The sequence below is a fragment of the Ictidomys tridecemlineatus genome, chromosome 1 (assembly GCF_052094955.1).
Source record: "Ictidomys tridecemlineatus isolate mIctTri1 chromosome 1, mIctTri1.hap1, whole genome shotgun sequence".
NCBI lineage: Eukaryota > Metazoa > Chordata > Mammalia > Rodentia > Sciuridae > Ictidomys > Ictidomys tridecemlineatus.
The window spans coordinates 31,806,933-31,824,585 of NC_135477.1; the positions used below are offsets into that span (position 1 = coordinate 31,806,933).

At 38.3% G+C, this 17,653-nt stretch overlaps 1 protein-coding gene across 1 annotated transcript in view; it reads right to left on the reverse strand.

Annotated features, from left to right (window-relative positions):
• The window catches only part of LOC101972885 (cytochrome P450 2C55), a 30,203-nt gene extending 12,958 nt beyond the window's left edge, over window positions 1-17,245 (reverse strand). Inside the window, exons 1-5 of the mRNA XM_005333711.5 lie at window positions 16,947-17,245; window positions 15,681-15,843; window positions 15,389-15,538; window positions 5,775-5,935; window positions 2,686-2,862 (exon numbers count right to left, since the gene is read on the reverse strand). Coding sequence (XP_005333768.2) covers window positions 2,686-2,862; window positions 5,775-5,935; window positions 15,389-15,538; window positions 15,681-15,843; window positions 16,947-17,114 — 819 coding nt within the window. The 5' untranslated portion in view covers window positions 17,115-17,245. The remainder of the gene's footprint in view (window positions 1-2,685; window positions 2,863-5,774; window positions 5,936-15,388; window positions 15,539-15,680; window positions 15,844-16,946) is intronic.
• Window positions 17,246-17,653: the final 408 nt, after the last annotated feature.

The window sequence follows — 17,653 nt, forward strand, 5'->3', positions numbered from 1 at the left end:
TGGTACTGACAAGATAGTACCACAAATGGCAAATCCTATAATCTCAAAGGGCTGAAAAAACAGACACAGCAGTTCAAACAAATACAAATATTTGAGAGTCACAGTTTATCTACAGCTAAACTAGTGAGATCCTTCTACTACTAGAGAATAGTCTTAAAGACCAGAAGAGACAGAAAGTCAAGAAAAATTGAGAACTAGGAACATATGGTCTACATAAGATAAATCTCCAAAATCCAACCTTAGCAAAATGGAGAAGTGATTTGCCTGACAAGAGAATTCAAAATAATTTTCATAAAGATGCTTACTGAGGGAGAGCAATGAAAGAAGAAACTGACAAAGGGAAATGAAAGGAAGGGAGTGGGGATAGGAATAGGAAAGACAATAGAAAAAATCTAAAATAATTTTCCAATATATACATATGAAAACGCCTAAGTAAACCCCACCATCATGCCCAACCATAAGAATGGGTTCCTAATTAGAATAAGATATATCCCATGCTTCTATAATTTTATAAAAATGGATTCTGCTGTCATGTATAACTAAGAAGAACAAATAAAAATAAATAAATAAAAATAGCAAACTGATAATTTCATCAAATTACAGAAAATGTATTTCTCAACCACTATAGAAAATACAAAACAGTGCCAAAAAGAAATTATAGTGATGGAGAATGCTATAACTGAACTGAAAAATTCAACAGAGAAATTCGACAGCAAAATAGATCAAGCAGAAGAAAGGATCCGTAAATTCAAATGTAGGTTGCTGCCAATCTGAGAAGAAAAAAAAAGAATGAAAAAGAGTGAAGACAGCTTAAGGACATCAAGAACACAATCAAGTGGAACAACATAAGTAATATTGTCATGCCAGGACAGAGATTGAAAGAAGCAAAAAACCTATCAAAATATATAACAATTTCCCAAGCCTGGAAAAAGAATTAGAAATCCAGGTTTAGGAAGTTCAGGGGACACCAAATAAGATGAACCCAAAGAGAACCACACAACACACATAATAGTCAAATTGCCAAAAGTTTAATGCAGAGGATTTTCCAGGCAGCAAGGTAAAGATGACTTATAACATAGAAGGGAATTATAATGAGATTCTCAGTGAATTAATTATTTTCAGCAAAAATCTTATAGGACAAAGATTGATATATATATATTTTTTCAAAATTCTGGGGTGAGGGACATGCTTATCAATGGATACTTACCCTGAAATTCTAAATATAAAAATATATATAACAAGCCTACAGCAAACATCATATTCACCACTGCAAAGTTGAAAGCATTGCCTCTAAGACCAAGAAAGCAAAACAGTAACAAAAGGAATGGGAAATGGGCAATCTCTTCAATAAATAACGTGGAAACTGGGTATCCACGTACCCAAGAATAAAATTTGACCATTACCTCAATCCTTGTAGAAGATTTGGCTCAAAATTCATTAAAACCTCCATGTCACTGGTCTGGAAGGTGATTTCTCAGATATAACCACAACACCACAGGCAATGAGAGCTAAAATAGCAAATGTGATTTCCTCAAACTAAAAGTGTCTGCACCTCAAAGGAAACAATTATCACAGTGAAGAGACAATCTACAGATCAGCAGAAAGTATTTGCAAATGAGGAGGGGCTAATATCCTAAATATATAAGGAACTCAAATTACTCAATAGCAAGAAAATAAATAACACTATTTACAAATGAACAAAGGATATGAATAAACTCTTCTCAAAGTAAGACTTACAAATGGCCAAAATATATGAAAAAAAATATTCAACATTACAAATCATAAGGGAAATGCTCACTCCACTTAGAATGGCAAAAAAAAGTCAAATTACTTCAGAGTAATAATAGAGCTGGTGAAGATGTGGAGAAAATAGAACCCTTGCACACTATTGATGTATATGAAAATTACCAAACAGCATCACAGTTCTCACCACTGCAGCTTTCCATACAGAACCTATCATTTGCCTCTCATCTGCTCCTCTACCTAAAACTCATTTCTGTAGAGTTGTAGAATATGACAAGAGTGAAGACTTGATTTTGTTTCATGATCTTCAAACTGACAAAGTCCAAAGAGGTGAAAAAATCTCATAGCTGGCTTATACATATACCTGATCAAATCCCACTCCAGGCCAATGTTCAGGTTTTCAGAGTACTTGAAAGAAATTTCCACCTCCTTATCTACCAAAATTCATTTCTGGTTACACTTACCTCAGACTTCTTTCCTCCATCTGTACCACCACACACATTTGAACCTCTCCTCTGAAATCCCCTCCCCTATTTCTCTCAGCAAATACTGGAAGATCTACATCAAACCTCAAGACAAGCAAGAAGACCATAAGCCCTTCCTGCTCATTCTCCCACATGCTGTGTGATAGGTTGTGTCTACTTTTATTTTATTGCTTGGTATTCTGTATTTTCTAATGGGTTCATATTTCCATTTCACCAGAGGCATATACTCTGTCTTTCTTCAAACAATTTATTAGTGCCTAAAAACAGTGCCCATGTATTCTAACTGAATTTAAGAATTCAATTTTAAATCTTCCAAGAGGTTTAGTCCAGATCCATGCATGCACTAGGCACTTAAATGTTTACCAAATGTTTCTTGCCTGACCAATTACATTCCCAATAAGTAAAGAAATTATTAATGAAAGAAGTACAAAGTATAAGCAAACAAATAACATTTTACCTGTTTCATTTTGATCAGGAAGCAATCAATGAAGTCCCGGGGATTGTCTATGTCCAAGGATTCTTGGTGATCTTTTACTTGTTCCAAAACATAACTTTTTATGTAAGCAAAATTTTTAAATACTTTGTTATGACTCCCTGGGAGAAAATCCATGAGAGCAGGAAAAGCACTGCAGACCTTAAAGATTAAAGTAGTATTTATTAGGCCAGGAGTAGTGGTGCACCTACATTTCCAGCTACAAAGGAGGCTGGGCCCATGAGCTGGAGACCAGACTGGGCAACATAGTGAGACCTCTTAGCAAAGATAAAATTAAATTAAAAAAAAATTACTGAAGTCATATACACCATATGCCGATCATGGTTAAAAAGTGTGATGGCATGGCATTTGCAGGTAAATGGATGAAGTTAAAGAATATCATGCTAAGTGAAATAAGCCCATCCCCAAACACCAAAGGCTGAATGTTTTCTCTGATATGTGGATGCCGATCTATAATGGGGGAGGGGGGTCAGGGGGAAGCCTGAGAGGAATAAAGGAACTTTAGTAGGGCAAAGGGGAGGGAAGGGAAAGGAGAGGGTTTGGTGGTAGAAAAGATGGCAGAATGAGATGGACATCATTAACGTAATTACATGTATGAAGACACAAATGGTGTGCCTCTACTTTGAGTACAACCAGAGACATGAAAAATTGTGCTCTGTATGTGTATTGAAATGCATTCTGCTGTCATGTATAACAAATAAATAAGCAATTAAAAAAAGAAAAAGAAAAAAAGTATGGTGAATTAAAGCATGATCTCCAATATGTGATTGCACATATAAAGGAATCCTCCATGCTGTCAGGGAGATGGGAATAAACTGACCATATCATCAAACATGAGAAGAATGTCCCATCCTGATACATTTTTTTACATTAGGGCATCTTTATGTCAATTTTCTCATTTTTACTCACAACCTTGAAACACAGAATGCCATGAATTGTTATGATTCATATGCACATGAGCACAGAGGTTAAGGACGTTTGGACAACCTGATACAGAGCACACAGCCACTCCCTGCTATTTCTTCCACCAGCAATAAGCCTCAGGAACAGAATTACAATTTTGTAACTGGGAGGGGTGCAAAGATACCATGAAATCCAGCACTGCATTTTATAGACAAGCACTTGTACACAAGAATGGTTAAATGACTCCTATAAAATCATGCTATTATCTTTTAGGCAGAGTTTAGGGCACAGCAGCTCAACACAGGGTAATAGTGTGATGTTTGCTTATGGTTCATTCACACCAAAAAACAATCATTCTGGGATCTTGACCCTGGTCACTTTCTCAACTAGGATCCCAGCTGAAGCCTCAAACACACTCACTACCGAGGATCCTGGCAGCAGCTGTGTCCCAAACATTCTCCACCCTTGATATTCTAAATTACAATATTGCTGCCAAGTAATGTCATGAAGAGCTCCTTAGTGTTGACTGGCAGACCAGCCTGTGGGTCATGGAAACTTTTCAACAAGAGCCCTGGACGTCCACTGTGTGCCTGGGCATGCTTTGGGGCAGTCACCAAAGTGCTGCCTAGAAACAGAGATTTGGTGGGAAAACCACTAGCCCTTGGGCTTGAATTCTACTCCAAGATTCAGGCATTTGTCGTCTTTGTAAAAATGAAGGGCTGTCTACCTTTTTGAGAGGTTCACATCATGATAGTAAGATCTGGACAGGACTGTGGTGTCTAAACATTTACTTCACAGTAGGCACAGTAGAGAGCCCATCCCCCACCAAAAAATTTCAAAATATCTTGGAAAAGCTGGCAGAATCAACTTTGTCAGAACTCTGGAAGACAGAAGTTTACAACAAAGGGAAAGATGACTTAAAAATGGCCAAAATTCATTCATTTATTTTAAAAAATAAAATAACTAAAACTCGCTGTGGCATTGCTTCTGCTCCTCCCACCTCCCTCCCTGGCCTTGGCAATGGCCTTAAAGAGGGCAGCCCTGTTCCCAGTGAGGGACCCTGGTTCTTAGTTCCAGAGGAACAGAGACCGTGTTTCTCTGCTGTAACCTATCGAGGACTACCTGAAAGACAGAAGTAAAGCCTGTGTATCTGCTTCATCTGAGTCAGAACTCACTGGGGCAGAAAAGCAATGGCAATATCAAAAACCACATAATGAAAAAAAAACTCATAATTTCCTACAGAAGGAAAAAAAATTTTTTTAACTTAGAATGTCACGAAGCAACCCTAAACCAGCCAGGGCAAAAGAGTACAGTTAAGGCACAACAGCCTAGGAAGGAAAGCTGGGAGGAGGGTATCTTTGAAAAATTACAACACTCAAAAGCACACACACATTCTGATAAATTCAAACAAATTACAAACAGGCCCAGGGCAGAATTTGGGCTAAGAAACGACCCTAAGTTTTTACCTCTGCTGAATTCTAGGCTGCCTACGAGCAAGTTGGCTGGCATAGAGTCAATCTGGAGAAAGTTCCTCCCTCCCTCCCTCCCTCCATTTATTTTGGCCCTCCTCCTTTTTTTCTTCTTTCTTTCGGTTCATCTTCTCTCTCTCTGTGACTCTCTCTCTCTCTCCTCCCCCGGTCCTCCATTTTCTTTCTCTCTCTTTTTGGCTCCTCACCTTCAAGGACATTTCTGTTGAAACCGTGGGTACAAAAGCTAAAGGAGCAGAGATTTCAGAGACCACACTTGACAAAGATTACAGACTTTTAAAAAATGGCTTAGAAAAGTTACACAGTTTAGAATTTGTGCTTATTTCATTAGTTTTTCTTTTCATATACCATGTATTACTTTTGTCATGTTGTTGAAAACAACATTCCACAGAAAGGAGAGAGAGAGAGAGAGAGAGAGAGAGAGAGAGAGAGAGAGAGAGAGAGAGAGAGAGAGAGAGAGACTATCAAACAAAAAAAGAAACAAAGAAAAGAAAACCAAAAAACCAGGAAGGAGGATGAATCTGCTTTTCAAACAATAATCTATAAACTGAGGTATGAGAGAAATGTTTGAATAGTGAACACAATGGACACTGATGTAGAACTTTGGACTTGTCAGAGAAATAAACACAAATGGTTGTTAAGAAAAGATGATCTTGGTCTCACCTGCATCCATGGGGAATTCAAAATCTTGAAGTTTTCATTAAATTTTCCCATCAAGTTAAGAAAATTCTTATCTTTATAATCAAAACGATTCTGGAAAATAATGGAGCAGATCACATTGCAAGGAGCGCAGCCCAGGATGAAGGTAGGATCACTGGGTGAGCCTGAAGAATTGGAAACAATTTTGAAAGACATTAAAATATGCATATAAAAGTCTGTGTCTTTAAAGTCACAAACAAAGGTAACTTTAGAATCTCTAAAACAATTCTGACACAGAACTCTCACATGCTTAAAATCAACACATCATTTTTCCTTTGAACCTAAATTGACTATTCTATCCTAGCTATCTTAATAATTGTTATACAAATACTCTTTTAATATTCACGCCTCAAGTAAACATCACTCTTTGTGCACATGATTCTGATCCAAAGTCCCTGTTATTTTAGAAGGCAAAGGGAAAAAAAACTTTTGAGTGGCCACTATATATACAATGAAATATTACTCAGCAATAAAAGAGAATAAAATCATGGCATTTGCAGGTAAATGGATGGGGTTAGAGAAGATAATGCTAAGTGAAATTAGCCAATCCCAAGAAACCAAATGTCGAATGTTTTCTCTGATATAAGGAGGCTGATTCATAATGGGATAGGGAGAGGGAGTGTGGGAGGAATAGATGAACTCTAGATAGGGCAGGGTTCTTGGAGGGGAAGGGAGGGGGCATTGGGTTATAATGATGGTGGAATGTGATGATCATTATTATCCAAAGTGCATGTATAAAGACACAAATTGGTGTGAATATACTTTGTATACAACCAGAGATATAAAAAATTATGCTCTATATGTGTAATATGAATTGTAATAAATTCCACCATCATATATAAATATAAAAAAAGAATTAAAAAAAACAGTAAGGGCTAGAGTCATAGCTCAGTTGTAGAATGCTTACCTAGCATGTGTGAGGCACTGGGTTTGATTCTCAGTACCGCATATAAATAAATAAACAAATAAAGGTCCATAAACAACTAAATAAATTAATTAAAATATGAACAAACCTTTAAAAATAAAACACCTAGTAAGGACTTTGGATATGGCTCAATGTTAGAGGACTTGCCTATCATGGGAGAGGCCTTGGATTCAATCCTCAGTACAGGGGGTGGAGAGAAAACCCTTAATAATTTGAGTTAGAAGCACATTGTCACGATGAGCAAAAGGTACGACTTATGCAGTCCAGGGGGAGAAATAAAGAATATCCATATGCTTCTGCCCTTTTCAATGCTTTATTCACTCAAACCACTCAATACAATTGCACTCTATAAGTTCTTACTCAAGAAAACAATAATCCTTAATGCTAGGCACTGCAATAGACATAACCAATTCACAGCAAACAATTCTAGATTAATTAATTCTAAGCACTGCAAACACACTTAACCATGACAGGCTAGTGACAGACATTCCCTCTGCATGCTAAGTTCAAGTATCAGATCAAAAGTCTCAAGCCTTTTAAGCTCTAAGTCCAGCAGATGCACACTCACTCAGACCACAGTGATCAGGTCCAGAACCAAGGCAGGTTTCTGGGGTGGAGCTGATGGCCGGTTTAGGAGGTGATCCTAGGGAGAATTTGCAGCTCTCACCAGGGTCAAGATGTGGCTGTAGAGTTTGAGAGTGGTGAGAACAATGCAGAGGTTCAGGCAGATGAAATGAGTTGGGATGTCAGTCCAGTCCTCATCAGGCTCTCCAGCTTTCGTGCATCAGTATCGAATGGCTGAATATTTGTTCATTTGCTCTATTATTTACACTAAATTTGGGGGCTTTTGACCCCCCCTTCAATCCTTATCAGTTACCACCAGATTTCTCAGTGACACCATTTACCCTGGGGTTAACACATCTGGTCTGGTGGTCTCCCCCTGATCTTCTCACCTTTCCATCTTACCAGGCCAGGACAGCCTGCCAGGGGCTTCACTCTGTTTATCATGGGAAGGGGAAGTAACTTTTTTGAGGTCATACTGGAGGGCTCTGTGGTTGTGCCTGGTGAGACTGCAGGTTTCAAACTGGAGTTTATAATATGAAGTTGCTTAGGCTCAGGACTAAGGCCATCCTCACACACATCCACCTGGGAAGCTTGTAAAAAGTTAAACATTGACATAGGAAGGATTAAAATAGCAACCTGGAAACTTTTATATGGAATGAATAGTTTCAGAAATTATAGGAACTATATGTAGAACCAGCACAGAAGCTGACTAAATTAGAGAGAATAACTACAGGAAATGCAGGCATTTGCAGGTAAATACAAATGTAAAAAGGCAAAAGCTATCCATGTTATATGAAAAGAAAACCTAACAAAAATTAGCACATACTCTTGGGGCTGGGGTTGTAGCTCAGTGGTAGAGCGCTTGCCAGGCATGTGTGAGGCACTGGGATTGATTCTCAGCACCACATATAAATGAATAAATAAAATAAAGGTCCATCAACAAAGAAAATAAATACTTTTTAAAAAAATTAGCACATACTCTAAGAGAGATCTATTAGCTTAAGATAATTGAAATAAGAAATCTTCATTTCAAATTTAAATCACAGGTTGGACAAACACAAAAGATTACATCAATAAATGAAGTCCTTTTATTTCTTCATTTCAATACTGAAAGAGAAAATTAAAAAAAAAAAAGAATCTCCTACTCTAGGAAATAGTGTCCGTCATCACAAAGTCCACCTTTACTGTATTTGGGCAAAGGCTGCACTCCTGTGGAAATAAGAGTTACTGCTCTATATAGTTATCACAGAATACTGAATGTGTAAGGATGGCCTTAACCTAAGATGGGCCTTAACCCAAGTAACTCCATTTTAAAATAAAACTGCAGTCCCCACCAAGCGAGCCTATAGAGCCCTCTAATATTGTCATCAGGCAGAGCCTGATAAAAGCAAGTCACTTTCCACAACCATGATTAAAACTCAGAGTGAAGTCACTGTCATTTGCCTTTGTCCTGATAAAGTCAGAGGCAAGAGATCAGGCCTCAACTCACTGGTACAGTTGTCCTGACCCCAAAATCAAAAGACCTCACTGAGAAACCCAGTAGCGGCTGATAGGGATCTAAAGGGTGAGTAGACGCCCCCAAATCTAGCATAAGTGATAGAGCAAATGAACAGACATTCAGCCAGCTGACACTGATGCCCACAAGCCAGAGAGCCTGATGAGGACCTGGACTAACATCCCAACTCTCCTCATCATCTGCCTGATCCTCTGCATCATCCTCACTGCTCTGAAACTCTACAGCCATATCTTGACCCTGGTGAGAACAGCGACTTCTCCTTATGATGGTCTCCTCAGCGGCCATCAGCGTCACCCCAGGAGAATCCTCCATTGGTTCCTGACCTGATCACCACGGTCTGAGTGAGTGTGCATCTGCTGGACTTAAGGCCTAGGCTTGAGACTTTAGATCTCGCACTTGAGCTTAGCACGTAGAGGGGATGTCTGTAATGAGTCTGTCGTAATTAAGTGTGTTTGCAGTGCTTAGAATTAACTTACAATTGTTTGCTTTGAATTAATTATGTCTATTGCAGTGCCCAGCATTAAGGATTTGTCATTTTCTTTTTAAAAAATATTTTTTAGTTGTAGTTGAACACAATACCTTTATTCTGTTTATTTATTTTTTATTTATGTGGTGCTGAAGATCGAACCCAGCATCTCACACGCACTAAGTGAGCACTCTACTGCTGAGCCACAACCCCAGCCCCAGGAGTGTCATTTTCTTGATTAATAACCTATAGAGTTGAATTGTATTGAGTGATTTGAGTGAATAAAGCATTGAAAAGGGGCAGAAGTGTATGAACGTTCTTTATTTCTCCCCCTCAACTGCAAAGTCACACCTTTGCCCATTGCAACAGTATGTTATTATGAATTTTAAATTTAAACATCATTTAGGTCTAGTCCCATAATTTTACAGAAAAGAAAATGGGAACATTTTCTTTTTTGAATGGGCAATATTTAAATAAAATTTCTGTAACAAAATTAACAAAAAAAACCTTTATATGTAAAAGCCCCCAAATATGCATTATAGATATAATTAAGGGGAATTTGAATGAAAAGTGTTATGAAGAAATAATAGGGAATTAAATAATAAAAAACTGTTTAGTTAACAACTCTTATGTCTGGCTCCTTTTCAGGTGAAAACCTAGGGCATTAAGCTTTCAAGAAAAAATTCTTATTTTACTTTGGAAGATAAGAAATAATTTGCAATTTCTGTGTGTGTGTGTGTGTATGTGTTTGCTTCACACACAAAAAAAAATCGGATTTTCAATCTTTCCCTTCATTTAGAAAAACACTTAGTATATTTTAGGGTAATTTCAAGCTGGAAATCAATATGTCATAGATGAGTAGAGTTTGCACTGGGTGTAAGTAATTACCATAAAAACCTCTAATCCCAAACTAAATAGTTTTAAGATGTTCCTGGATCCTGTTTTTGCTTGGATGTGCTGAAAACAAAAAAGCAGGAGATGATAACCAATGAAAAGACTGGTAGATATTACAGTCTCCAAATAAAAAATGCCAGTCCCCACAGGGCCAATTTCAGTCAGGAGGCAGAAGAAGCAAGGGGAAGTCATGGAGCAAAAACCTCACTGGAGTTTGCAACAGAAGGAATGAGTGAAGTAGGGTAGGTACACTCCACTCCCTCCCACGCAGGACACTTAGATGCTATCTACCCTCAGGAACTCCAGCCTCCACTCCCCTGTGGACCTCCATCTACCAACAAGGGGATTCCTGGTTCGCCTCCATCTCTGCAGCTACTGCCATAGTCCCATCCCCTATATGGTAATCTTTATGCGTTTGGGGACATCTCACAGGCTCTGAAGGCAGCCAAAGCCACAGTACTGAATGTTACAGAGCTCACTTCTGAACACATAACACAATGCCATCGCCCACTCTCCACCCCAAACCCGAAACCCCGCACTGGAAGCAGACCGCCTCCATCTTGGCTTACCTTTCTCGCCATATTTGGTGGAGGAAGTTCCCAGATCGGAACTCCAGCTGGCCAGGTGCCTACTTTCCAACTTTCCCCTTTTCCCCACCACAGTAACTACCCAACACAAAACAGCTCTCAGTGGTACAGGTGCACAGTGTGACCCTGGCGCAGCCCATGGAAGCCCTGGTGAGCGAGGTCCCTCAATTGGGAACTACTAAGGGAGAGGGAGATGGGGCTAAAGTTTAGAGATTAACAGAGCGATCAGGAACTGGGAAATCTTCAGGCAAGAGAGGGAGATAGGACCCAATGCTCAACTCATATGAGCAGACACAAAAAGGGAACCTTGAGGTGTAGTCTCCCTGCAGGGACTGGCGGGACCCATTCCTCACTTACAGGCACCCTACACCAGGACCAGCCTTCCCACCCTGGTTACCTTCACCATTCTGAAGGCAGACAACAGACAGCACCACCTATTGGATGAGAAGAGAAACACGAAAGATACTGCTCTCTAAGACTATCAACAATGTTGGCTTCTTCCTTGGAGACTTTTTTCATTTTTCTCTTTTTCTTCTCCCCCTCTATCCTCCTGGCCTCACATCCCCAACATATGTGTATTGTATAGGCCTTTTTTTTCTTTTTCTTTTCCCCTCCAATTGTTACTATTTTAACGTCCTTTATTTTTCTGAATACATATGTGTGTTTGTTTTATGTACTCTACTGACTTCCCACTTACTTGTCTACCCAAAATTACTTCCTCTCTATTCTCTTGCTACTAATCCTCTTCATTAGATTTCTCTTTCACACTTCCTAAGATATATTAACTCTCTATATCCTCACATACTCCCTCCTCAGCATATTGTCCTATGTCTCACCCCCAGTTCATTGTCCACTGTCAGAAACTGTAAACCCTTTTGCAAACCTACTGATTATATTATAGATAATAATATAATTCAACATTTCTGTACATTGTGACCAAACTGTAAACATCTTAATAGCAACGAATTGTTCATAGGTGGTATATTGTTGATAGTGGAATCTGTTAATGTTGTCCTTCCCCGTAAAGGAGAGGTGTTGGAACCATACAAGAGCACTATAAGCCTATAGGGTTAAAACAATAACACTCCAGGCCCACAGAGCTAGAAGGGAAGACACATGAGCAACATGAAAAGACAAGGGAAGAAACTGCCCCAAACAAATCAAGAAAACACATCATTAGCGTCCATGGCCAGCACAGCAGATGAAATGACAGAGAAGGAGTTCAGGATGTACATAATTAAAATGTTCTATTCATTTAAGGATGATAAAAGAGAGCAAATACAGGCAGCAGATTATCATTTTGACAAGGAGCTACATGAACAAATACAGAAAGCAAAAGATTACTTCAACAGGGAGATAGAGGTTCCAGAAAAAAAAAAAAAAGAAACAGAAACCCTTGACATGAAAGCAACAATAAACCAATTGAAAGCTTCACCAACAGAGTAGATCACTTGGAAGACAGGACATGAGAGAATGAAGACAAAATATATAATCCTGAAAAGAGTGTAGACCACACAGTAAAACTGGTAAGAAATCATGAGCAGAACATTCAAGAAATATGGGATAGCATAAAAAGACCAAATTTAAGAGTTATTGGAAAAGAGGAAAACATAGAGTTCCAAACCAAAAGAATGAACAATCTATTCAATGAAATAATTTCAGAAAACTTTCCAAACATGAAGAATGAATTGAAAAACCAAACTTAATAAGCCTACAGAATGCCAAATGTAAAAAATCACAACAGATCCACACCAAGGCACATTATAAAGAAAATGCCCAACATACAGAATAAGGACAGAATTTTAAAAGCCACAGGAGAACAAAATCAGATTACAATAGGGAGAAAACAATTTAGGATAAGAGCATATTTTTCAACATAGACCCTGAAAGCTAGAAGATCCTGAAAAAACATATATCAAGCTCTGAAAGAAAATGGATGCCAACCAAGAATCTTGTATCCAGAAAAATTAAGCTTTAGATTTGATGACAAAATAAAAACCTTCCATGATAAATGAAAGTTAGAAGAATTTGTAGCTTGGGCTGGGGATGTGGCTCAAGCGGTAGTGCGCTTGCCTGGCATGAGTGCAGCCCAGATTTGATCCTCAGCACCACATACAAAAACAAAGATGTTGTGTCCACCAAGAACTAAAAAATAAATATTAAAATTCTCTTCTCTCTCTCTCTCTCTCTCTCTCTCTCTCTCTCTCTCTCTCTCTCTCTCTCTCTCTTTAAAAAAAAGAATTTGTAGCTAGAAAACTGGCACTACAAAACACCCTTGGCAAAATATTCCATGAAGAGTAAATGAAAAACAATAATGAAAATCAGCAGCAGAGAGGTAGTACCCTAGAGGAAAAACTAATCAAAGGAGAAAACAAGTAAATTTAAATAACAAAAATAAACAAATATGGCTGGGAATACAAACCATGTCTCAATAATAACCCTGAATGTTAATGACCTAAAATCACCAATCAAAAGACATTGGCTGGCAGAAAACAAAAACAAAAGCAACAATATGCTGCCTCCAGAAGACTCATCAGATAGGAAAGACATCCACAGACTGAAGGTGAAAGATTGGGAAAACTCATACCACTCACATGGACTGTGGAAGCAAGCAGGTGTTTCCATCCTTATATCAAATAAAGTAGACTTCATGATAAAGTTAGTTAAAAGGGATGAAGAAAGACATTTCATACTGCTCAAGGGAACCATACACCAACAAGACATAACAATTATAAATACATATGCACCAAACGATTGAGCATCTTTGTTCATCAAACAAATTCTTCTCAAGTGCAAGAGTCAAATTGACCACAACACAATAATCTTGGGTGACATTAACACACCTCTCTCACCATTGGATAAATCGTTCAAACAAAAGTTGAATAAAGAAACTACAGATCTCAATAATACAATCAATAACTTTGACTTAACTGATATATATATAGAATATTTCATCCTTCATCAAGTGAATACACTTCATCAAGTGAAAACACTTTCTTCTCAGCACATGTGAGAAGAAAGTGTATTTAGACCATTTTAGACAATGGTCTAAAATAGACCATATATGCCACAAAGCAACTCTTAACAAATATAAAAAAGTAGAAATACTACCCTGCATTTTATTAAATCATAATGGAATGAAATTAGAAACCAATGACAAAATAAAAATTACTCCAACTCCTAAAGACTAGACAATATGCTACTGAATGAACAATGGGTTGCAAAATACATCAAGGAGGAGATTAAAAACAACAATAAGTATTGGCGAGAATATCAGGGAAAAGGCACACTCATATATTGCTGTTGTCAATGCAAAATGGTGCAGCCAATAGAGAAAGCAGTATGCAGATTCCTTGGAAAACTTGGAATGAAACCACCTTTTGACCCAGCTATCCCATTCCTTGGTCTGTACCTAAAGAACTTAAAAAACAGCATACTACAGGGACACAGCCACATCAATGTTTATAGCAGCACAATTCACAATAGCTGAACTCTGGAGCCAACCTAGATGCCCTTCAGTAGATGAATGGATAAAAAATGTGGCATTTATACACAATGGAATATTACTCAGCAATAAGAGAAAATAAAACCATGGCATTTGCAGGTAAATGGATGACGTTGGTGAAGAAAATGCTAAGTGAAGTGAGCCACTCCCAAAAAACAAATGCCAAATGCTTTCTCTGATATAAGGAGGCTGACTCATAGTGGGGCAGGGACAGGGAACATGGAAGAAATAGATGAATTCTAGATAGGGCAGAGGGGTGAGAGGGAAAGGAAAGGGACAGGGTAGATTAGCAAGGATGGTGGAATGTGATGGACATCATTATCCAAAGTACATGTATGGAGACATGAATTGGTGTAAATATACTTTGTATACAACCAGAGATATGAAAAATTGTGCTCTATATGTATAATATGAATTGCAATGCATTTCACTGTCATATATAATAAATTAAATTTTTTTAAATTAAATATTTTGTAGCAGCCAAAAAAAAAAATAGTTCATTGTTTACAGTGAACACAATAGACGAGTCCTGCACTAAGAGATGCCTAGGCAAATAAATCACAGAAAAGCACCACTCCTGTCAGAAATTGCAGGCATGGGTCATAAAACAAACCCAGACATGTCAGAGAGGCTGATGGAACAAATATGAAACAATCAAGTGACAAAACATGTCACTTTCTTATGCTCCATAAAGATGTGATGAGGTCATTCCCCATATCTACTTGACAAGTGCTCCCTGATAAAATGCTCTAGGAGTAGTTGATCCACAATTACGTGACAGGAAAAATGTTAGTCTTTAATGGCTCTTTTTTTTTGTATTGAGTCTCAGCACTTTCTGTCTTCATGATATATGGATTTGAAAACAAATAAATAAGCTGGGGAAAATGTAGGATTCAATGAGCATTTTACCCACACTTCATTCACAGTCATCATGAACAAAAACCAAGCATACAGACACGAAAGCCCTGTTGGCTCTCTGCCTCACACTATTGCCTCCTCCCCATGAGAGATAGCAATCACCACCCAAGGATGAAATATTCCAGCCACCCCTGCAGTGTTTGGAAGGACCTCATAAGAGAAGAGAGCAGTGTGTCGAGGTGAATAACATAAGAGGCACCCACCACTGTTCTTCCTCAACTCCTCCACAAGGCAACGGGCTTCCTCTTGAACGCGGTCCTCAATGCTCCTCTTTCCCATCCCAAAATTCCTCAGGGTCATGAGAGAGAAGCGTCGGAGCTCCTTCCATTTTGTTCCATTGCTGAAAATGACTCCTAACAGAATGAAATAGAGAAATCCAAAGCAAAGAAGAGGAAGCTGACACAGTGTAGCCAAGATCTGTCTGAAGAGCTCAGATCTCATCCCCAGGACCACTGCCTAAAACACACTTGCACACTCATGCACATTCACACTCACCAAGTTCATTATTAATTCTTTCAATTACTGGGAAAGTGCCTCTTCCAGAAAACGCCTCTCCTAGATCATCCAGGGCTTCCTTCACAGCTTCATATCCATGCACCACCACCATGGGCTTCCTGCCCAAATACAGCGTAAACACAGGGCCATAGACTTTTGACAGCTGGAAACAGGAGAGAAATGCAAATATTAGCAAGTCATAATTTCAAAATGTGCATGATTCCAACTAACATTATTATGTTGTTGCTATTTTTATTCTACCAAACACAATTTTCAATCTTGCTGAATTTTATACATAAATAAGATGGTGGTTGTTGATTGTTACAGCCGCCACATACATACAGAATGACTCATTTGCCAGGAAATTGCCAGGGAAATTATTATGTGAACCATCACAATTAATCAGTACCTTGAGACAGATTTATTTACTGTTTTACAGGTAAAGAGACTGAGGTTCAAAGATTTTCATATTCATTTTTTTCCCATATCTAATAAACAGAATATCCAAATTTGTCGACTTCTGGTACCTGAGCAATTTGTATCAGTCACCAATGCCTAGAATAGCTGCTGTCAGATACTGCTTGAGAGTCACCTGATCTCCATTTTTAAACATACCTCCAGATGATTCTAATGCACAGACCAGTTTGAGATCCACCAATATTATTAACTCGGGAAGAGAGTGGGCACAACAGAGAAATATCAGGACATGCAGCATCCCATAGAAGGACAATTCCTTCCATGCTGGACATTCATAGGTCACAGACAGGAACTCTGTGCAAAGCCCAAAAGCATTCTGATGCCACTCAGCTGGCTCTCTTTCTTTTATTCACATATGTTTTTATAGACCCATAGGTATTTCCTTGACAACAGACAAATTTGCTTCTGTGGAGAAGTTTATCATGGCTAATCTAAACAAAATATACAACAAGTGCAGTAAATGATTTCTTGAATAAAATCTCTAATCTCAAAACATTTGTGCTCCCACTTACCTTCAGGCAAAAAGTCATAGCAAATGACTATGAATCAAAGAAGCTTAGTGCTTTATCATTTTGAATCTACCACCCAATTTAATTATTTCTCTCCTAGCAAAATGCATTATTATCATTTCACTTTATCTGACAGTGACAAATTAAAACTAATAATCCACAGGGAGTATGTGCCATATAAAAATATCTTTTAACAATTTGCCTCCAGTGGTATATTTTATTTAAAAGAGTGAATTATTCATCCTTTGCAAGCCATTGAAGGATCATAAAGCATACTTACATTGGTTAAGGATTTGCTGATGTCCTTAACATCTATCTGAAGAATATTTCCAATTATTGGGAGAGGAGTTGGGCCAGGAGGGAGCTTCCCTCTCCCAGAGCTCTGTCTCCATACTGAGAGGAGAAGCAGACAGGAGAGACCAAGGACCAGGGCCACGACTAGGTCCATTGAACCTTCTCTTCTAACTGAAACAACTGTGAGCCTGCAATCCACAGCTTTTATAACACTCCCTGCTAACTTGTGACTCTTTGACACATAAGTGGCCCGTGAGCTGATTGTCCTTTAATCTCTCTTCTGAGTGGACTTCGACCCATTGAAAAAACATGAAAATAAGGTGTTCCCTACACTTGCTCTCCTTCCCATAGCCCCACCCTGGAGACTCTGGCATACATAGTCTGGGGTGAATCCTAGGTACTATTTTTAATGTTTTTTAAACACCCCCCATTGCTTCCAATGTGCAACCAGAATTGAGAACCAATGAGAAAAAATTTTTGATGAAAAAATTGTTCAACCTTCTCAATTCTTAGACTGACAACCAGTTGGAAATTTCTGACATTTAGGTCTATCCATGTGTTTTATCCCTTGCATGTAAAATAATGATTACCCAATCATGACTCTCAAACTCTTCATACCATTACTGAAAATAACTCTTTTTAAATATTTTATTCTTCTGTACTAACATTACAGTTGCTTAAACATGTAAGAGC